The sequence below is a fragment of the Bos grunniens genome, chromosome 11 (genome assembly GCF_055505025.1).
Source record: "Bos grunniens cultivar Pamir isolate PY7600 chromosome 11, Bosgru_T2T1.0, whole genome shotgun sequence".
In the NCBI taxonomy this organism is placed as follows: Eukaryota; Metazoa; Chordata; class Mammalia; order Artiodactyla; family Bovidae; genus Bos; species Bos grunniens.
In genome coordinates, this window is record NC_141175.1 from 28,877,019 (window position 1) to 28,900,022 (window position 23,004).

Sequence of the window (23,004 nt, forward strand, 5' to 3'; positions counted from 1 at the left end):
CACAGACTTCTCTATTATAATTCATACTTTGTTAAACTGACATGATCAAATTTGTTCTTCAGTTTTACTGAGGTGTAATCAACAAATCAAATTGTAAGATATTTTAAGTGTAGATTGTGGTGATTTTATATACGGATATATTGTGAAAGGATTCTCTTCCCCAAGAAATGATCAAATTTTTAAACAGAATTGATTAAATTTTATGTTAATACAACACTCATTCACAATTTAAAAAATACACATATTTCTAGGGAAGCTTTTAAAACTCCCTGATTAGAAAGGATTTACCAAGAAAGGAATTAAGCAAAGATTACAGATTAATAAAAAAAAAATCATGTTCAATATTTCCAAGTTGAGATGTCTAAATGTGAGTACTAATTCTAAATCATTTATTCTTTTTCCTCATATCATTTAAGAAAATAAATGCAAAGAAATACATTAAATGGTCTATCCATAAAGATAAGTTTGATCATTTTGGGGTTTTTTTCCCTTAAATGCTTCACATGACTTAACATTACTTAATATTGCACCTTACCTCTGAGCTCTTTCCTTTAACTTTGCCTCGTTGGGCATTCTTAATTTGCTCGTGGTACTGCTCTATAAGTAAAGCTGACAGTACATAGAGCTTCTTCACACGTAAAGGTTTAGTTCTTTTCTTTGCCTCTTCATCTGCAATCTTTAAATATTTAAAGAGTTGGGGGAAGATATTTCTTAATCTATGTTTGTACAAATGTTCTCATTTCTGAAATCTGATTCTCTAAAAAGAGGAGGAAAGTCAGTAGGGTGGAATATAAGTACTATCCGTTTATGACAAATATTTTAAAACACATTTTCTTTTCCTTAGTACTGATAAGTAATTAGTTATTTCCTTAGTATTTAGCCATTGGAATTAGACTGCAAAACAATTTTAGAAAATAACAGATGCTGATAAATAATTAAGTCAGAGTGAAGAAAGCTTTCATTGAAAGGGTAGTATTTTATATAACAGATTTTTTTTTAATAATTTTCAAGTACCTAGAGATAAGATGGCTTTACCATGGTATATCTCCAGGAATTTAAATCTGTTTAAATGATTCAGAAGGAAATTTTTCCTTTGTCATTAAATCAAATGGTAAAAGAATAGAACAGAATGTAAAATTTGCTTACGTTAATTCCAAACTAGTCATGTTCCCTCCAAATGCCTACTATGAAAAGTGTAACATCTTTAAAACTTGCACATTTAAAAGGACTTGATGCTTGGGGCTGGTGCACTGGGACGACCCAGAGGGATGGTATGGGGAGGGAGGAGGGAGGAGGGTTCAGGATGGGGAACACATGTATACGTGTGGCGGATTCATTTCGATATTTGGGAAAACTAATACAATATTTTAAAGTTTAAAAATAAAATTAAATTAAAAAAAATAAATAAATAAAAGGACTTGAAAATTTATTATCAAAGGGATTTAATTTCCAGTTACGGAAACTTGTACTTTATAGTAGCCGAAAATTCTCTAATTGTTAACTTCAGTATTAAGTAAATATACAGTTGTTTAGGAATCAGTAAGGTGCTAAAATTAATAAACAGCCTTTTTAGTAAAAGGTAATACTACTAAGATAACACATAGTTATACTATGATAGTACTAAAATGAGAGGGATCTTGCTATAACAAATATTTGTTTCCAAAGAATGGAAAATATATTCTTTAGTATATAAGAAAACATTGGTAACTAAAACAAATCAAATACTCACCAAGATTATTACATTACCTTAAACATCAGCTTGGCAGCATCATAAAAGTAATTGGCTTTCCGATAGAGTTCTATGGCATCAAGAATTTTATTCTTTTCCAATAAATGAGATGCATACCTTGCTAACAGGGAACCAATTTCTTTCATATTATGACTTTTAGCCAATTCAACAGCTTTGTTCCACTTGGGGAAAATATATACAACATACAATTACCCAAGCATTTACCGTCCGATACGTCTAAAAATACATACAATAAAGCTTTAAATTTATAATAATAAACACTATATCAAAATTTAAAACTGGTATATAAATTTTTTTAAATCAGAGGAATTATAAATTTTAGAAGTTAAACATGCAAAATAATCAAATGATCTAAGATTGATGTGCTTAAGGAGCACATCTGAAAAAGAAAGAATCAAAGTTTATAGTCATATTAATCTTATAATTCTAATTTTGCACAAACTAGGAGCAAGAAAAAGATACATTTGTTTATAGTAAAAAAATATGGAATTTCAGTTAAGAAAATATCCTATCAGATTTAACATTTATTTTTATAAAGCAAATGGAGCTTTATAAAATACTTTAAGAAAATGCTTAAAAGAATACATTGATAGTGAACAATTTCAACAATTCTGCATTTTCATTTCAGTTAAATTCCAGCTCTTAAAAATATCAAATATATGTTTTCTATAAGGAAAAGAAAATAGATTTGCCAAAATAAATATTGATAAAGTAACTCAATTCCTTCCTCTTGCAATGACCATTAACTGGTCCTTCTTTGGAAACAAAACACAACCCTAATAAAATGCAGAAAATTGTGAAATGACTTCCAGACAAAACTTGCCAGACTAAAAGCACAGGGTTTTTCTGGTTCCCATACTGAGTTAGTTATGAGGTGGTCACCCTTAATGGTAGCACTTCAAGAGGTAAATGCAAATTCTGACATTTTCTCAGTCCTCAACCAAATAAACAAATATCTGGCTCCTTTCACAAAATCTGTCTCAAGCTTTCCAACCCTTGTCCTGGCAACAGTCTTTACAACATCACTCTGGTGACTTTCAGCTCCTTACTTGGTTGAGATGCACACAGGTATCCACTGCTGCCTTAGGCTGATTACATTTCAAAAATGCAGTCACTGCTTGTTCACACATTCCAACTCTCACAAACATCTGTGCTATTTCCTGTGGACAAAACATTACCATCAGATTTCACAGACCAAGGAAATCACTTACATTTCAACTTATAAAACTCCATAAGAATATTACAATTACTGGTAGCAACAATAATTTTTCTTTTAAATGGACATAGGGGCAGAGGCTACAAACCAAAAAGGATACTAAGGCATCTGCTCAGAAAGATCCCCTGGAGAAGGAAATGACAACCCACTCCAGTATTCTTGCCTGGGAAATCCCATGGACAGAGGAGCCTGGAGGGCTACAGTCCATGGGGTCACAAAGAGTACAACACAACTTAGTGACTATACAGCAAACAGCATAGTAATATTTCTTTTAACTGGACATAGAGGCAGAGGGTACAAACTAGAAAGGATGCTAAGGCATCACCTTTTATAATATCTGTGCTTCACTGGCTCACAGCACAGATCTGATTTTCAACCAGGTTCTAAAGATACCGAACTCTTGTCTTCTTTCACTTCAGTAGCTACTTTACAGAAATGCCAAGCCCCAAAGCAAGCCCCAAGCTAGTGGGTAAAAAATACCTTTAAAGGATTGATGTGATACTCAGTGTTAGTCATTAACTAGAGGCTTACGGGAAATCTCACACTCACAGGGCTCTCAAATACCTCTATTAAGCAACGTTCCAAACAAGTTGGCTACTCATCTGTTCAGGAAACTAGGCCAAAAATGGAAGAGGGGACCAGAACAAAAATGATTATGCCCATTGGGCTACACTTGCCAATTTCAGACTATCTGGATTGCTTTTTATTTCTTAATGTCTAAATGGTCAGAGTTTTTCTCTCCCCATTAATTATGCCAGAAAGGGCAATGGCAACCCACCGCAGTACTCTAGCCTGGAAAATCCCATGGACGGAGGAGCCTGGTGGACTGCAGTCCATGGGGTCACAAAGAGTCGGACACGACTGAGCGACTTCACTTTCACTTTTCACTTTCATGTATTGGAGAAGGAAATGGCAACCCACTCCAGTGTTCTTGCCTGGAGAATCCCAGGGATGAGGGAGCCTGGTGGGCTGCCGTCTATGGGGTCGCACAGAGTTGGACATGACTGACGTGACTTAGCAGCAGCAGCATTAATTATGCAACAATTAATTTAAAGAGCCCAAAGAAAAAAATTTAGAACAAAGTTACAGAGAACTCTGCCTTTAGTTTCACTCTTTTTTTAAACGTTACATTCTTTGTTGTTAATATAATCTACTAAAGTCTAGCTATCTTTTTAAACTTTTCTTATAGTAAATTTCAAACATACATACACACGCACTACTCCCCACACCCACCTCAAATCACTCTGAAGACAATCTCTGAAAACATATTTCATCTGTAAGTATTTCATGTGTTCAGCTAATTTTTAAAGCAATGTTATGAAACTGACAAGCCCCACACAAGACGGTAATCATGTTAAAATAGTAGGAATATGATTGATTTTTTCCTTCTCCATTTTGAAGCATTCTGTAATACTGAAAATTGTTTTAATAACTAAAGAATCATTTCACATCTTAGAAACTGTGAAGTTATAATTTTTAATTTTCCATATGACAAAGTACATTTCCTCACTATAACAGAAAAGCTTTATAAAGTAACCTAACAACTCCCAAAACTGAAATGTATAATATCCTACTGGAAGCAACTTGTGGTTTTCTGGAAGTGAACTGGCAAGATTCTCCAATCCCACATAATCTTCTAACATATAATAACATTCAGCTAAGCGTTCCTGGTTCCGGCCTTGTACATAATATTGAATAGCATTCAACCTACAGAAAGAAAAGAAAAACTTTTAAACTAATGTGAATCTCCTGATAAATAAGCACTTTCACCAAAAAAGTTCTTTCATTAGAATGGCAGCACTAGTATAATATTATTCTAATCATCAGCTTTAGTTATAAAATATCTTTGAAGCACATAAATTGAAAAACCAAAAAAAGACTGCATAGCATATTTTAGTTACAATATTCTTTGAATATTCTCAAGAAATACTGCTTTACTCTGACACAGTTGTATTTTCAAACATTGACATATATAAGTAAGCATACTGATCAAAATGATAGTTTCAGAATAAAAGCCAATGATTTCTGAAAATAAGCTACTGTAACAAAACAAGCAAACAAACAGTAGAAAGCTACCTAGTGCTAAAGCATACGTCTTCTGAGTTTTGAAATTCCAAAGTCTTACAATGCTCACCTGACAACTGGAAGGATCCCTTGCTCCTCCATGGTAACTAGGGCTATGTGAATTCTGCGACCTGAAGGATGGTCTTCATTTCCCTGGCATTATTTCAGAGGGAAGTACTCTACACAGGCAGCTACAATTTCAAGTGCAGAATGAATGGATGGGGGGTCCAGATAGGTGACGTACCTCTTTTGTCGATCAGCAAAGTAGTCTCCGATGGCATTGTGGGCTTGCTCAAGGAGACTGTCATCCGCGTCACCTGATCCAGTTTTCAGGAGCTGGAGTACTCTAAACCAATCTCCCAACTTCAGCCGCAGGCTAATAGCCAGATCTCTACAAAAAAAAAAAAGATATTCATTCATTCAACAAGCATTTAGCAAGTGCCTGCTATGTGCTAGGTTCAATTCTCTGATACTGAGAATACACAGCAATGAAGAGACAGATAAGGTAACTCTAAACATTTTAGAAATTTAGCCTGACCAGGGAAGAGGCAATGGGGAGAACCTGCAACAGGAAAAAAGAAACACTTTTCTGCCTCTTATTCTCCTAGGCTTTCAATTTACTTGGCAAAATAATCTCTTCAATAATAATCATTTCTTTTCATCAGTTTCTTAGACATGATCAAGCTTATTTCATGTTTACATGTTTAATATTTCTTTTCAAAGCTTAAGTTGTATTATTAGCAATCTCCTGAAAGTACAAATAATAAAAACTAGATATAATGTTCACAGCTGAAATGAAGTTCATACAGTAGTTTATATAAAGAAAAATGACATATAAAGAGTAAAACTCAATCCCTAAATACCTTGGAATTACATTTCATGCTCCTTGACAACAGAAAATTAAATAATGACCTAAACCAAAACAGAGAACCTAAATAACAGTGGTACAATAAATGATAAAGCCCCTGGTCTCTGTAGTTACATGGGTTTTTCCCCTACCAAATGAAAAAAATCTCCCATGGCCAGTCATTAACATTACGTAAAGACAGAGAAGAAAGCTGCCCCTGAATTACAAAGCATAAATTAAGGTCATGTTGAATGTCTGGGTTGGAATCCAAACTGAAGTTATTTTTTTAAAAGAAATGGTGTGATATATTTAGTGTATTTTACAATCCTCATTTGTTTAAAAAAAAAATGCAGATTCTGGGAGCAGTCCAGACCTGCACCTTCCGCACTTACCTTCTGTCCATATCCAGATACATCCTTTCCGCCTCCTCAAACCGGCCGAAGTAGGCAGCCACCTCTGCCTGCTTCATGGGCTCGCTCTGCAGGTTGCCCAGGCGCTTCACAAACTTAATGCCCTGGTAATCTTTGCAACGCACAAACGCTTGCTCTGCAGTGTGCAAATCCAATTTCTGAAGAGCTGCTTCAGCTAGCAGGCGCCTATATTAAAAAGAGAAACAGTAAAAGCCTATGGTGAACTATAGATAAACCAGTCTTGAATCAGAATTCAATTACTACACCTATTGCTTCTAGTGAAACACAGTGGGAAGTGATTATTTTAACAAATTTATAAACTTTTTCTTTTTCTTTTTTTTGCTGCACTGAGCTGCACGCAGAACTTCCCTGACCAAGAATCAAACCCATGGCCCTTGAAGTGGAAGTGCAGAGTCTTAACCACTGGATCACCAGGGAAGTCCTAATATTATGTTGACTATTTTCACCTCTAAATTTCTGTATTTTAAAAAGAAGAGCAAGAATGAAAGTTATTCCCACTAGGAATCTAGTATCAGAGTAGTGGACAACGGCTGAGATTTTACACTTGATACTTTATGAGGTTTCATTTATTTATTTTTAAATACCAAAGTCGGGGGTGTGGATTATCCTCGATGAACTGAGATGCATCCTCTATTCCAACCTTCTCGATCAGTGCTCGACTATCTCGCAGGGACCTGATCTCAAAGTTAATGATATAATCCTTATTTGGATATTCTGGATTCTAAAAGTAAAGACGAAAAGAGAGAAATCCAAATAGTTGCCTTTAGAGTATGTATTTCTTTCTTACAGTCTAAAAAAAAAAAAAAAAAGCAAATGAACAACTGCATCATATTATGAGCAAAACTGGGAAGAAAAGAAATTCCCATGTGTGGGTCTTTTGAATTTTCTGGAAAATACCCATAATCCAGCACTACAGTTACACACACCAACTCTGAAGCTAGAGAGCCTGGAGTCAAATCATGCTTGTGCCTACTGCTAACTGGGTATCACTGGCAAGCCAGCTGATTTCTCCAGGCCTCAAATTCTTCATCTTAAAAAATGGGATGGTAATCAAATTTACCTTCTAGCATTGTGAGGATTAAATGAGATAATACCATATCGAACACTGAGCACAATGCCCAGCTGTGTTATTCACCTTATTCAGTCTCAGAACCAACCTGACACACACTTGTTTCAGACCTTTGAAGAAATATACCTGCTGACTGAACCACAGCAGCTTTAATCCTCTTCTGCTGCCAAGTCACTTCAGTCGTGTCCAACTCTGTGCGACCCCAGAGACGGCAGCCCACCAGGCTCCACTGTTCCTGGGATTCTCCAGGCAAGAACACTGGAGTGGGTTGCCATTTACTTCTCCAATGCATGAAAGTGAAAAGTGAAAGTGAAGTCGCTCAGTTGTGTCTGACTCTTCGCGACCCCATGGACCACAGCCCACCAGGCTCCTCCATCCATGGGATTTTCCAGGCAAGAGTACTGGAGTGGGGTGCCATTGCCTTCTCCATAATCCTCTTTTAGTTGCTGAATTTCTTGTCCATCTCCCCAGCTTCTCTACTGGAGGCCAGGAACTGTCTTTACTTGTTCCCAAACAATATTTGCTGAATCCATGAACAGATGAATTTTAGGTAAATAATTTTATCTACCAAGAACCTTCCTGATCTAAATATCTATCAGGTACAGTTGTAACAACAAATAAACACCTCATAAAAAGCTGTTAATTCCCTTCCTTTTTCTTCTGCACTCCTTCCTCCAAGAAATTTCTCATGTTATTTCTTTTTCCTATCTTATTGACATATAATTGGCATATAACATTCTATTATTTTTAGGTGTACCACAGTCATGTTATTCCTTAAAACTGTATGCTTGAAGGAAGCCACAGTTCAGATAAATATTTCCTGGGTCAACAAGGCCTCAGAGGGAACTATGATATGACAATATTCTTTTCTTTATGGCTTTGCATGTGGTAAGTCAGGCAGAGAACCAAATTGTCACAGAGCAGCTGGTTTCCCTCAGTTTAACAACCCCTACCAGTAAACCAGCCAATAGTACTGCAGTGATTCTTTAGCCTAGTACAAGATATACACAAACTGCCCAGTGTATCAAGAGTTTTAAAGTATACAGACTGAACTGAACTGAATTGAACCAGTTTAAATACGTGTTTTAAAAATTCTTCATAAGTGTCAATATAATCATTTTTAAGCATTCCAGAATTCAAGGCAATCAGCAACTATGAGCCTTTCTTGAAAAATGCTGTAATGATGAAATCCAGCCAACTAAAAGATTAATCAAAATTAAGAACTCATGCACAGAGAAAATACAGAAAAAGGCTGATCAGTAGCTTTCATTTAAACAAATAAAAGACTAAACACCTGGAAAAATAGGGTTAGAAAACAAAATGTAAACATTCTAAATCTTGACAAAGTAAAAATAACAATATAACTAATGAAGAAAGGCGAGAAAGAGGGAGAAAATGTAAGAACACCATCTTTTAGAGTGCACAATCAATAATATCAAACATTAAGATGCAGTTTAAAAGCAGTAGTTTTTTAATTTCACTAGTTTCTTTAGTTTTTCAGTTTTCTTTCTTAACCCAGAAAAATGGCAACATTTGTGGTGGAAAAAAAAAATTATCTGAAGTTCTACAATTTCTTCAGATTCACTGTCGCATTGTTTAAATTAAATTGAACACTAAAAAAGTAGATTGTACAATGATGCCACTTTTATAAAATTTTTCCTGTTTATTTCATCTATCATATCAAATCTATCTTTCCACATATTGGTTACAGTTTGCCAATGCAGGAGACCTAAGAGACACAGGTTCAACCCCTAAACCAGGAAGATCCCCCGGAGGAGGGCATGGCAACCCACTCCAGTATTCTTGCCTAGAGAAGCCCATGAACAGAGGAGCCTGGTAGGTTACAGTCCAAAGGGTCACAAAGAGGCGGACACAACTGAAGCAATTTAACATGCAATCGTTAAAATATCTAGATTACAACAGAATTTCAGACCTTCCTTTTTGATGTTTGATTGCTGAGAGCTTTTAAGCCTCACCCCAACTCCTTCCCCTTCTGCCTCACATCTGGACAAGGTGATAAGAAAGTGTTAAGTGTTCCATCCTTTGGTGCCACAGGAGTTTCAAACCACACATATCTCTACCTACTTATGGGAGCCCTCACTCTAGCCCCACCCTCTAATTACCCAAAAAACCCTAGCCTGTCTCCTTTCCTTGCTCGCAAATCAATTTTGAACCAGCTTAGGAAAGCTGTCCTTTCTCCCCGAAAAACCTCACTATGTAGGTAAGATCTTCTTACCATACCCTTTTGGTATGTCTGTGGTGTTAATACTCTTGACATGCAAACAAAATTTGGGGTGGGAGCCATTCCTGCTGCTTTTGTGTGGTCATCATATACAGAAAAGACTGGATCACAATAAAAGAGTTGCAATTTACATTATCAGACTAAAATATGAAAACATGCTATCAAATGGAACATTTCTGGAAATTTAAAATCTACTATCCCAATTCCAAAAAACATACATAGTACATAGGAAAATAAACACTTTGAATAAGATGAAAGTAAACTTGCAATATATTCTCAGAGTAAAAAATTCTCAAAGACTGTTCAATGAAGGTCAAAGTAGAAGTTCAAAAATTATCTGGAATTTAGAAAGATTACTTTATAAAACCTGAAAATAAAAATGGAAGGAAGGTGGACCTCCAAACAAAAAGTTACTCAAATATTCTAGAACAAGAAAAAGACTATAAAGAAAATTATCAAATATTTCTTCAGTGTTCTCTGTTATTAACATAAAATAATGACAACTAACTACCCTTTCTGAGCTCTTGGTCCTAGCACTCCACTAACTGCTTTCTACTCATTATCTTACAAAATAACAATACTGTAAGAAAGGTCCTATTACTGCCCACATTTTATAGAGATAAAAGCAGGCTCACAAGCAGGAAAGGAAAATGAAACTTTAAAAGATGAAGGAAGCTGTCTAAAGGTTGTGTGAGTGACAGAGCAGGCTGGAACTGCAACCCACACTCCTCACCAGCACCCCATACTGCCCAGGACAAAAATGAATTCCAGTCAAGCCAACAACAGAAATGTAACTGTTTTTTTAATAAGAAGTACCTTTAATATCTCATCCAAAAGAACAGATTTAATTTCTAAATCCTCAAAGTTACAGATATATCCAGAAGTCTGAATGGGTTCCTTTAAAGACAAAAACAAATGTTATGTTTAAAAGTATAAAATTTTCCTTCTTTGACTTATCATGAGTTTAAATTTTATTATAAAAATTCTCAAAACAAAAAAGTAGAGAAAATGTCATTAACACCCACATACCTATCATATAAATATTAACAGTTTGGAGATATACTTCTGTCAATTTTTTGGCTAAAGTATTTTAAAGTAAAGTAAATCTAGAGACATCATGACTTTCACTCCTATTTCAGTATGTATCTCTAAAACATAAGGATGTTCTCTTACATAGCCATATGATGATGATCACACCTCATATAAGCAGTATTAATTCCCTAATGGGGAATACCAGCATCAGCTTCTGAATTAATCCAAAGATGGTTTATACGGTTTGATAATTCTCATTCATTCCATGTAACATTAAATTTAGTTCTTAATGAAATTTGTATCTAAGTATATATATATGTGTATATATATATATTTATATATATATCAAAGAAGTCTCATACCATGAAAAGTATGTTCTCTGTAACATTAGCCCGAGGGTATTGTTGATAGATTCATTTCCTATATGAGATTTAATTTGCCAACATGGAAATACATGAACCTGCTATATGTCTCTTTCTTGTCCTAGTGCTATACAGGCTTGTAGAAATAAAGTAGAGCAAATGCATATTATAATGTAAAGTAGCTGTCCTAAACCCCTAGTGGAAAAAATAGGTATAAATATTATATTAAAAAAAAATAAACTCCCAATATACCTAATACCTCCAAGAACACTGCAAAAAGAATAGGATAATGTCTGATAATGAAAATAACTCAAGAATGAAATTTTTCAAAATATATGTGTAAAGTCATAAAGAAATAGAAAGTAACCTAAAATCCAAATGCAATAATGTATCAGATTTATAACTCTGAAAGTTAGTGCTTCATATATAATAGAAACTTAAAAACTATAATAATAGGAAGACACTAAAAAGATGAAAATAAGTAAATATTGAATCATATTTAGTTTGCACTTAATATGTCTAAGTTTAATACTGAGGCTCTTGCAGGCATATTATATATGTTTATTAGGTTTTAAAATATATATTTTCTTTAAAAAGTAGAAATTGATTAAAATTATATGAGAAAACTTTATAAAATCCCTACACTTCCTCAAAAAATCATATTACATAAAGGCAAATAGTATGCTTTTATGAACAGAAAGAATCGGAACAAAGTTTAACTCACAAAAAAGCACACATGGTGAAATATTCCTTATAGACTATAGGAACCTTTTAGAGGCTTTCTTTTGGTACTACATGTAAACCAAGTATACCTGTATAAAAAGGTTCATCACTAGAAAATTTTTTATTTCTAGCTGGATAATTCAACAAAGCAAGGCAGACAAAAGATAAAGTCATAAAAGATGATCTGTGGATAAAAAATAATACCAAAAACAAAGAGGACAGGAGAAACAGAAAGGTAAGGAGAGTGATCAGGCAGGATCAGGATGGCATAGGAAGACCCTTTGTCCCTTTAGGACAGAATACGATGTCCTAAAGGAGTTCTAGTAAGTCCAGTTTTGAAGAGTATGTCCTCATGTGCTAGAGGCATGGCAAGCAGGGTAACTGACCAAACAGGGACCACAGCCAGCCAGTGTTCTCATGAATGAAAACAACAGCTTAGCATGGTTTATAAAGAAATTCAGTCAGTGGTTAAGTCTTTAAGAAATTCACCTACCTCTGAATCTAACAGAAAACTGAAATACTTGCCAAGCCAGACAACAAACTCCAAAAATAAATAAATAAAAGGTTGTTCTTTTGAAACTACTTAAGAAACACTTTCCACTAAGCAAAGATTTGCCCTGGTCCTGGACTCACCATGTGTGCTGCACACACATCATAAACAGCCAGGCATAATCCTCTCACTTCTCCAGGCACATGATTTCAAAATCAGTGTAAGTGGGGCCAACAATGGATAAAGGACCCTCACATTCAAAAAGTATTTCACTTCCGTCCTCAAGTTTATCCCATGGTTACCTGCCAAACTTCCACACTTGTTTCTAGGAAAGGTCAAGTTTTCTTTAAACCTTTGAAAGACAGCTGGGCTTATACAGGTTAAAGGCAATGCCCTTCCTTTGAGCCACTGGTGGTGGTAACTGCTCAGTCGTGTCCGACTCTTTGTGAGCCTGCCAGGCTCCTCTGTCCTTGGAATTCTCCAGGCAAGAATACTGGAGTAGGTTGCCATTCCCTTCTCCAGGGAATCTTCTGCACCCAGGGACTGAACCTGGGTCTCCTGCATTGCAGGTGATTTCTTTACCATCTGAGCCACCAGGGAAGCCCTTTGAGCCATTACTCAGGGTCTAAAAATTACAAAGATCCATAAGACACCTGGCTTCGCTGGTGGCTCAGACAGTAAAGCGTCTGTGTGAAATGCGGGAGACTCGGGTTCAATCCCTGGGTTGCAAAGATCCCCTGGAGAAGGAAATGGAACCCACTCTAGTACTCTTGCCTAGAAAATCCCATGGTAGGAGGAGGCTGGTAGGCTACAGTCCATGGGGTCATAAAAAGTCGGTCATGACTAAGTGACTTCATAAGACACCTAAAAGCTTTAACAAAGCCTTTGAGGGCAATTTACATCAGGTCATTGGCCAACCCAAAGATCCTGAGTAGGACTCAAATAAGGATATAATTTAGGATATTAAAACTGAAAATAATGAGGGATGGTATGGGGAGGGAGGAGGGAGGAGGGTTCGGGATGGGGAACACATGTATACCTGTGGCGGATTCATTTTGATATATGGCAAAAACAATACAATATTTGTAAAGTTAAAAAATAAAATAAAAATTAAAAAAAATAAATAAAAGGGCAAATAGTTTACCACTAAATAAATTATTACAGAAGATCTTCAGTAGCTCAGAGGCCCCAGCATGTAATTTTTTCCCAAGAAGGAAACTACAGGTCCAAACAAACATCAGTTACTGCCACAAAGCACGTATCAAGTCATCTCTTATTATTTCCACTGCTGCCGCTGCTGCTAAGTCACTTCAGTAGTGTCTGACTCTGTGCGACCCCATAGGCGGCAGCCCACCAGGCTCCCCGTCCCTGGGATTCTCCAGGCAAGAACACTGGAGTGGGTTGCCATTTCCTTCTCCAATGCATGAAAGTGAAAAGTGAAAGTGAAGTCGCTCAGTCGTGTCCAACTCCTAGCGACCCCCTGGACTGCAGCCCACCAGGCTCCTCCGTCCATGGAATTTGCCAGGCAAGAGTACTGGAGTGGGGTGCCACTGCCTTCTCCAACTAGAGGAGTACAATAGGAGTACTGAAAATTTCAAATTGAAAATCCACAGATAATTCAAAAATTGTTTAAAAGATTTATCTTCTTAATTATGTTTTGTTTAGGCTACCACTTAAATTTTGAATTCCCAAACACAATAGCTAAGAATTACAGAGCAGACTGACAGGAAAGTTCAGTGCCTAAAAATCAGTTGATGTGAGTCACAAGTAGAAAACAAAAAATATAACTTTAAAAATCAGTGAGAAAGGAGCATTCTGACACACCAGAGAGAGGAGATTATTAGTCATCATCCACAAGATTATCAGGATGAGAAAAGAACATGAATTACTGGCTGATAAAGTTCATGTAAATATAAATGAGACAAAGGTAGGCACAGAACAGACAAAATAGAATGAAAGGGCAAAGGAATTTCACAACCACTTTTTGGTTAGGTTGCCTTAAGCAACTTTGGTAAATAAGACTACAGATTCTCTTTTTTTTTTTAAACTTTGGCAAGGGAAGAAATAAAGACTATACAGTTAGTGACCATGGTTCCATCTTTTAAATAGAACAGATAAATGCTTAGAAAGTACCTTTCAGTGAAAGTAGAGAATATTTAAAAGATAAACATTAATCCCACTTAAGACCAAATATTTTTAAGTTCCACAGAAATGTTCCTATTTATTTTCAGAATTCATGCAGCCAACACTAAGAAATTTCTTGAAGAAACAAAGGAGAAATGTCCAGGTTTTGGTTTTTGGCTCATTATTTATGTACCATTAATGCTTGTTTCTTGGTTTTACCTCAGGATCCAAGTTTCTGAAAACATACATTCTTGTCTTCTCCATCACTGCAAACAAATCAGGATTATCTTTGGCCCACTTCATATCCCAGACATCTTTTCGCTCCAGTTTTAACAACTCGCCAACGACTTGCTGTCCTGTGCTGTCTGTCACTCGAGCATCCAAGTCAAAGAAGGTTAGAACTCCTAAGATGTCGATGACAGCAAGGCGGCTACAAGTAATGAAATTGGAGGAGGGGGAGAAACAGTAATCTCGCATTCATGAATATAATTACCTGTCACCATTCTTCAAAACAACTTCACCAGAACCCAGGAAGAAGGTAGAAATGGCTTTAAATAATTAACTTGAAACAAACATTTCCATTTTGCTTCCTTGAGAGAAAAAAGTATCCAAGGGACTAAAGCAACTGGTATGCAAATAACCTAAAATATTACAGTAGAATTTCTATATTTTGCCCAATTAGAGAAAAACATCTTTGCCCAATTCGAGAAAAACATATAATATATATATGTGTGTGTATATATATTCCTAGTAAATATAATATTTAAATACAAATATAGCATAGTAAAACCACACTGGACTATACAAGTTGAACACAAACACACGTCTTTGCATTTGTTACATAAATACAACAATCCCAGTGGATGACAGTCTACCTATGGAAAGTTTTCAGACTTACCTAGAGTTGCAATTCAAGGATAATTGGTAGGCTTGACAATTAAGGGAGTATTTTTGAATCAAACCAACGTTAGGAAGACTGTATCTCTGAAAGGTGCCAGATTCACGACTCTACAGAAAATATTTTTGATTACTAAAGCCTATTTACCATAATAACTTTAAATTACAACTACAGGTCTCTCTATATGTTCATACATTTGCTTCAAATCCAAAGTGGTAGTGTCACAGTGAATTCTCAATTCTGATACTGATCATGTTCTGAGTACATATTTACCTCTTAATTTAATTAAAACCTTTTTAAAGTGGCCAAAGATGATCTAATGTTTTTCATGTAATATCCAAGAAAAAAAAGTCGGAAACCTAGTTCTTTTTAATACACCAAGTCTTATATCAGATGGAAGACATATCTAGGGTTATTTACAATTGTCTAGGTTAATATTCAGGGTACATTGAAAGCTAACATATACAGCACCTACTGAACTAAATTTCATATACATGAAAAATAAATATAAGACCACCATACAAATACAGTTGTCACTGAAAGTCTATGTTGTCATCCTGTAGCCATCTATATGATACCAGATCATGGCAAAAGGTGATGATCAGAAAGCAGTGATACAGTGAGTACTATTTCAATGTGTTTAAACACAGAACAGAAGGTAAGTTTCCATGCAACTCTGCAAGCCTTAAGGCTGACAAATCAACAGAGCAACAGACTGAAATCCTACCGTGCCTGGGCCATGGCAATGGGGAAAAACAGGAGGCTACCCTCAGCCCACTATTCCCTCTCCCTTTCTGCCAGGAGCAGCTGTCTCCTCTGAGCATGCTTCTGCAGAGGGCCTGTCAGGAAGACTGGGAAGGGCAAGGGACTGGTAACGAGGGCAGATATTTTTTTTAATGTGCAAAAGACAGGTACAGGCTTTAAAAGATTTAATATACTGAAGTATGCAATCAGATTTTGTTTCTGAAAAAGTAGGTCCTATGACTCTGAGTTTGAAAACGTCATGGTTTTAAAAGCTCTTTATATTTCAACAGTGGAAAGTTTTCAATGCAGAAGGTATTTTTACCACTAAAATTTTTGCTGGTATTAAAACTGTCTGAGTGTTTCTTATAGGGAGACTCTCTCATTTAGGAATTAAGTCCACTTCTATGGTTGATCTGACTTGCATTTTCTTTTTATTTTTTCCTGCAAATGTCAGAATCACAACACAACCGAAAAACGTGCTATGTAACAAAGAATATAAAAAGAAAAGACTCTCCACAGAGCTGACTGTAAGACAAACTGCTTAAAACATACACCAAATTCATTTGGTGAGAAAAATGAATACTATGTTCTTAAGATTTTCCCCCCATAAGCTTAGCTAATGTCTAAAGAATGTAACTAGAACTGGAATATACACACTCAAGGATCTATTTACATAATTCAAATTTAATGACTCTACCAGCTTGACTATATTCAGCATTTATTTCTAAAATCACTATTTTCAAATATCAGAGCTCAAGAAGAGACACTATAACATTGATACACTGATTTTATTTGAAAAATTCAGCAAAAATTTGCCACAGACTTCTTTATTTTATTGGCTAGCAAACACACTACCTCTTCATTCTAAGTCTTACGAAAACAGCTGAGCCAAAGCACTTTCTCTAGTACACAACAAAGCAGGCTACATAGAGAGGAAACTTTCCAAGACCTACTGCCACCGTCCAATCTATTGCACGTTGGCCAATCTTTACAGGGCTCATTCAACCCAGTGACAGACTCTCCCCAGCTGGCCACGAGTCTACTACTTTCACAGTTATTTTTTGCAAATGATTAACAATTTGTGAGGCAATCTTTAAAACTTTATTTCTTTTGTTGGACCTAGTAAAACTTGAGGTGCCCACAAGATGAGATTCAAATCCAAAACATATTGCTTTGCCCTGTTTTCACCACTTAAAAGATTACTGTTCATAGAATAAGTTTTTTTTAACCACTTACCACAATCAACGTCTTATCAGATGCAGTTATGGCACAAATCGGATCCCTTGTGCCCTAAAATAAATCAATGTTACTCTTTATTAAACATTTATTGAATGACTGATCTGGTATAAGGTGGTATGCAATTCACTAAGAAGAATACTTCAGCTATATATTTATTAACTTAACCACTATTTACTTACTGAGCACCTACTCTGTGACAGACATTGAAGCACTGGAGATACTCGGATGTAATCTTTGCCCTCAGGGATTACTCAAAAGTCTAGTGGGGAACACTGGACCCAGCGCCTAACAACAGTACAGTGTGATCAGAGTAGAGGTAAACACGAGAGTTACGAGAACACAGAGGGAGGAGCCTAAACTTACACCAAAATGGGAGGAGAGGCAAACACTTGAGCTTAGTCGTAAAAGATGAACGTTTAGCATGAGGACCAGCATATGCCAAAATAAAGAAGGGGTAAATGGTATGGCACTGTTACAACCTGGATGGATCTTTAAAAAGAAAAGGCCATTCTCAAAAGGTGACATGCTATATGATTCTCTTCATAAGACATTCTCAGAGTGATAAAACTATAGAGATGGAAACAGATTAGTGATTGCCAGGGGACAAGGATGGGGGTGGAGAGTGAGTATAAAAATGAAGAAGTAGCATTAGGCAAGTTCCTTTATGGTGATAAAGTTACACAAAACTACACGTAAAAACTAGTGAAAACTGAATAAGGAATTGAGTTGTAGTCTAGTTCACCGCATCATTACCAATGTCAGTTTCCTGATTTTGATATTACACTACCATTACATAAGACGTCACCACGTGGGAAGCTGGGTAAAGCGGTTTTACGTGCTATTTTTACAACTTCCTATGAGCCTAAGATTGTGTCAAAATAAAAAATTTTTTTTAATCAAAAGAAGAAAACATAGCAGATCTAGAACAAGTTGGATCAGAATAGAAGTTTTTTAAAAAATTACTCGACTAATATGCTATTCACTGGAAATAAATTTTTTCATGTCTCAAAATAAAATCACAGTATTTACAAATCTATGGATATTAACATTTGCTGGCACTAATAAAATCACCTACTTGAATGGCTTTACTATAATCAAGCACACCATCCAATGATCCAGAAGGAGTATCATCAACATGATAAATTCTGGAAAAAAAAAAATTCAAATTTCAATGACAGTGTAAGTAAGGTTTATACTATTTCATGATCTCTAGAACAATTAAAGGATTGGATGACACCAATGAATACTGTTATTTAATATTAATGTCCTGATTATTTTAAAGAGTTCTCGACACAGCTCAACCTTATAAAGGCAGAAACTACCGACCACGTGTTTACTAGTTATGCAAGTTCCATGTTCCTGGAAGCTGGGCCAAAACTATACCTGGACATAGAATCACAGATTTCCAATGAATTTCAATAAGCTGCAAAAGATATTTTCCCTTACTCTCCCAAGGAACATTTGTCAGGAACAACTTCTAAAGCACCAAGTGTCTCTGTTGTTTCTCCGTAATTTCCTTTTTATCGATATGCTTAATAAAAGTAAAACTTAAGTGTATTTGGGAAGCTCTCGTTAATGGGATTTTTGTTCTGAAGAAAAGAACCTTCCCCTGAGCTTCCTGTGTTATAAAGAGGCACCACGTCAGGTGTACTGTCTCTTGGATACCTTTACTGTAACACTTACTCACACCACAGTATCACAGCTAGCTTACTTGCTTTTCCCACTAGGCAGTGATTTTCCTAGAGGCAAAAACTACATCTCTAGTGCCTGCCACACACTGTCAGGCGCTCCATAACGTCTGCTGAAAAAAACATTAAAATGAATGGAGGAACAGAGATACCTCATCACTGAGTAGCTCTGAGGCCCTGTGCAAATTATTTAACTTCTCTGAGCCTCAATTTCTTTATCTGTAAAAGAAGGCTAACAATTTGCCCTTTGCAGGACTTTTGAGAGGCATAAATTAAATGATGTTTGTAAAGCACACATGTACAGAGCCTGATCCATAAAAAGGGGTTTGAGACATTGTAGCTGTAATATAATCACGGGAAATTAAGCCATTTTCTACTTTTAAAATATCATTAAATTTTATCACTGCTAAATTGAAGTCACATTTGTATTTTCATCAATATAATAAGGAGATTGAATGTTAAATAAATACAGGTGACAGAACTGCATGAAACACAGAAAGGTATACCAGTTTAGAGATAACCGTATTTCTACTTTTTAATACATTTCCATTAAGCACATACAGTTAATAACTCTACTTAGTTGTCACAAAGTAAAAGTCAAAGATTAGAATAGGAGGTCTCTCAAGAGATCACCTGACCCAAATCCCTTTATTAAAACAAGTAGGGTACTACAAGAAAGGCTAATCTTGAGTCAAGGGGCTCAGAGCCAGATAGACCTGGCAGGATGTCCCATCTCTGCTTACCAGCTGGGTACCTCTGTCTGTTTCCTGTGAAACAGGAATAATATGAGTACTGACAAGATGCACCAGTATCTGGCACGCAAGAAGTAACAAGAAGTACTCAATCAATGCTGGCTCTTATCACCATCGCCAGCTGTATTTTACAGATGACGAAACTGAAGTTCAGAGATAACTGGTCCAAAGTCATTAAAACTAGCAATTATATTCCAGACAGAAATATAAGGAAATGATGCCTTCTTTATTTAAACAAAAGCCGGAATCGCTTTAGCTCATTCACGGAGGACACTCACTCCGTGGAGAGGCTAGACTTTTCTTCCCCAACCTTGTCCTAAGATCTACCTTCTCCCCACAAACTGCAGGTCTCTCATTATTACCGCTATGTCTACCACGTGCTCTCCTCAAAGAGGCCAGAAGTTATTTGCATTGAGTCTCTCAGGACTACCAAGAAGACAACACGGACTCTCTTTCAACTGTTTTGGTTTTTTTTTTCTGCTTCCACATGAATTCATATATCCAAAATACTTTTACTGGGGTTGTATCGCCTACCTTAGTACACAAATGAGTCATAAAAGGAAGGGAAGACTGCATTAAGATCTCAAGTATGTTTGAAGGAAAATGATTTGAAAAAAGCAACCTGAGATTTCTGAAAAGTCTGCTCGCTGCCCACCAACAACAACACAGGCCTGTGCTTTCATTAAGAATCATCAGGTTAAAATTACTCAACCAAATGCTTTGCTTAAAGGCTCAGGATAACAACAACAGAGCAACAGACATGGAATATCACTAACAGAGACCATGTAACTTACAAAACACAGTAAATGCACTGCAATACTTAGTACAAAGAATCCCTCCATCAGGGCTCCTAATTTCTCCATGTGGTAGAGTCGTCTTTACCCCCACTTCTAAGAAATAGTTTCAACCCCCAAGCCCCTGGAATCCAGGGCAGGAGAAAGAAGGTGAGGGACCAGTTCTGCCCACCTATAGACTTTCTCCATATCTGTGTCTAAGGACCTGCCTCTCCTGTGATGATTATGACAATAGAATCATCCCACTTTCCTGGGAAAACTACCACTAACCCTAGGAATGAAGTTTTGGTTAGACATTTAGATTTCAATTGAATAATCACGTTTCACTGTAGCATTAACAACTGTAATATGACGAGAGTAGATGAGTGAGAATAGCCATTCCTTATAAAAACATAGGCTTCCGGTCTTTATCTCTAAAGGCTTTTTTTTTTATTATACCACATGCTACTTCTCTTTAAACACATAGGGCTTCCCTGGTGGTCCGGTGGTTAAGAATCTACCTGCCAATGCAGTGGACACCGGTTTGATCCCTGTTCCAGGAAGATCCCACGTACCACAGGGCAACTAAGCCCGTGAGCCACAACTACTGAGTCCGCACGTCCGAGAGCCTGTGCTCCACAACAAAAGAAGCCACCGCAATGAGAACCCATGCCCTGCAGTTAGAGTAGCCCCTGTTTGCCGCGAATAGAGAAAGCCTGAGTACAGCAACAAAGACCCAGTACAGCCAGAAGTAAAACTAATTTAAAAAATTTAAACACACAAATCTGAAAGATATTCAGATTAATGGAAAAATATTATTTCTAGTAATCAAAACAATTTATGGTTCTCAAGCATGACAATTTATAAATAGCTATGTCTGATTTAAATGTGATATGGCTGAGCCACTAAAAAATGTGCACTAAAAGATATACCTTTCTCTCCCTTCTTTTCGAGACCGGGTGATCTGATTAATTTCCAATGCTGTAAGCTTCTTTGCCACACGATATTGCCAGATATAAAATGCTTCTTTCGAAGCTGCTATCACATGGGTTTTGGTCATTGTAACAAATAATGGCACTATTAAAAAGAACAGAAAGACAATTTGGTTACAATTAGAATCACAAAAGGTTTGTGCCGCAAATGACTTCAGCAATCATGAATCCAACCCCTTATTTTACAGACGGAATATTCCAAACACAGTCTGAGAAATCAGAAGAGTCAAAAGCCTATAGGACCATATAAAAATATCAACTCAAAAGGAATCAAAGACCTAACTACAGAACTCTTAGAAGAAAACTTATGTATAAACCTTTGTGACATTGGGTTAGGCAATGATTTCTTAAATATGACACCAAAAATGCAAGCAATAAAAGAAAAAAAGGAGATAAACTGGACTTCATCAAAATTAAAATATTTGTGCTCCAAAGGACATCATCTAAAAAGCGAAAGACAATCCACAAAAGGAAGAAAATATTTGAAAATCAAATATATGATAGGGAATTAAATCTAGAATGTCCAAATAACACTTATAACAATAATATATCACAATAAATTGGATAATTTATTATTATCCAATTAAAAATTGAGCAAAGCATCTGAATAGACATTTCTCCAATGAAGATATACAAATGGCCACTAAGCAAATGAAAAGAGGCTCAACATCATTAGCCATGAGGCAAATGCAAATCAAAATCACAGTAATACTTCACATCTACTAGCATGGCTAGAATCAAAATGTCAGACAATAATGAGTATTTGCAAAAATGTGGAGAAATGGTAGGAATATAAAACAGTGCATCCACTTTGAGAAACTGCTTGGTAGTTCTGCAGAATGATAAATATAGAATTACCATATGCCCTAGCAATTCCACTCCTAGGTATACACCCATCATTAATTTAGAAAAAGATATTCTTCAAAGTTCCTTCTCACTAAGAATATATTCTCTTAAACATCTTTTCATCTGTTCCATTTCCTAGTGAATATTTAATTAAATTTCCACCGTGTACCCTTTGATGAAATAGAAAATCCATCATAAACAGATAAAGAAACAGAGAATTAAAGATATAAAATAACTTGCCCAAGGTTAGTCAAGCAAAAATAAACAAAGTAAACAATATAAAATGAAATACACACATTCACACAAAACACAGAAAAACAAAAAACTCATTAAAAGCTCATTTTAGTACCTAATTTCTAAATTCACAGTTAAAATGGTACAAAACATATTTTTCAATTCACAAACACTGTACAAAGTAATCATTAATAAAGTCAGGATAATGGGAAAGTGTTAATAACAGCTACCTTTATGGAGTTCTTATGCTGTGTACTATGCTTGGTCGCTCAGTTGTGTCCAACTCTTTGTGACCCCATGGACTGCAGCCCGCCAGGCTCCTCTGTACATCAGGGATTCTCCAGGCAAGAATACTGGAGTGGGTTGCCATGCCCTTCTCCAAGGGATCAAACCCATGTCTCCCGCATTGCAGGCAGGTTCTTTACTGTCTGAGCCACCAGGGAGTTCTTGCCACAGTCCAAATAAAGGACATTTAAGGCAGTAAGAGA

General features: G+C 36.1%; 1 protein-coding gene across 5 annotated transcripts in view; it reads right to left on the reverse strand.

The window, feature by feature from the left end:
- WDR35 (WD repeat domain 35) overlaps positions 1-23,004 on the reverse strand; it is a 54,039-nt gene that overhangs the window by 3,066 nt on the left and 27,969 nt on the right. For 3 of the 5 annotated variants that reach the window (XM_086325640.1, XM_086325642.1, XM_086325643.1), the window contains 13 exons: positions 21,377-21,521; positions 18,307-18,376; positions 17,229-17,282; positions 15,249-15,358; positions 14,570-14,780; positions 10,436-10,516; positions 6,893-7,029; positions 6,270-6,473; positions 5,275-5,421; positions 4,541-4,673; positions 2,800-2,910; positions 1,747-1,911; positions 536-676 (listed from right to left, as the gene is read on the reverse strand). In XM_086325640.1, coding sequence (XP_086181766.1) covers positions 536-676; positions 1,747-1,911; positions 2,800-2,910; positions 4,541-4,673; positions 5,275-5,421; positions 6,270-6,473; positions 6,893-7,029; positions 10,436-10,516; positions 14,570-14,780; positions 15,249-15,358; positions 17,229-17,282; positions 18,307-18,376; positions 21,377-21,521 — 1,709 coding nt within the window. Of the gene's footprint in view, positions 1-535; positions 758-1,746; positions 1,912-2,799; positions 2,911-4,540; positions 4,674-5,274; positions 5,422-6,269; positions 6,474-6,892; positions 7,030-10,435; positions 10,517-14,569; positions 14,781-15,248; positions 15,359-17,228; positions 17,283-18,306; positions 18,377-21,376; positions 21,522-23,004 lie in introns of all 5 variants that reach the window. The other 2 variants (XR_015136423.1, XM_086325641.1) reach the window with 2 other exon arrangements.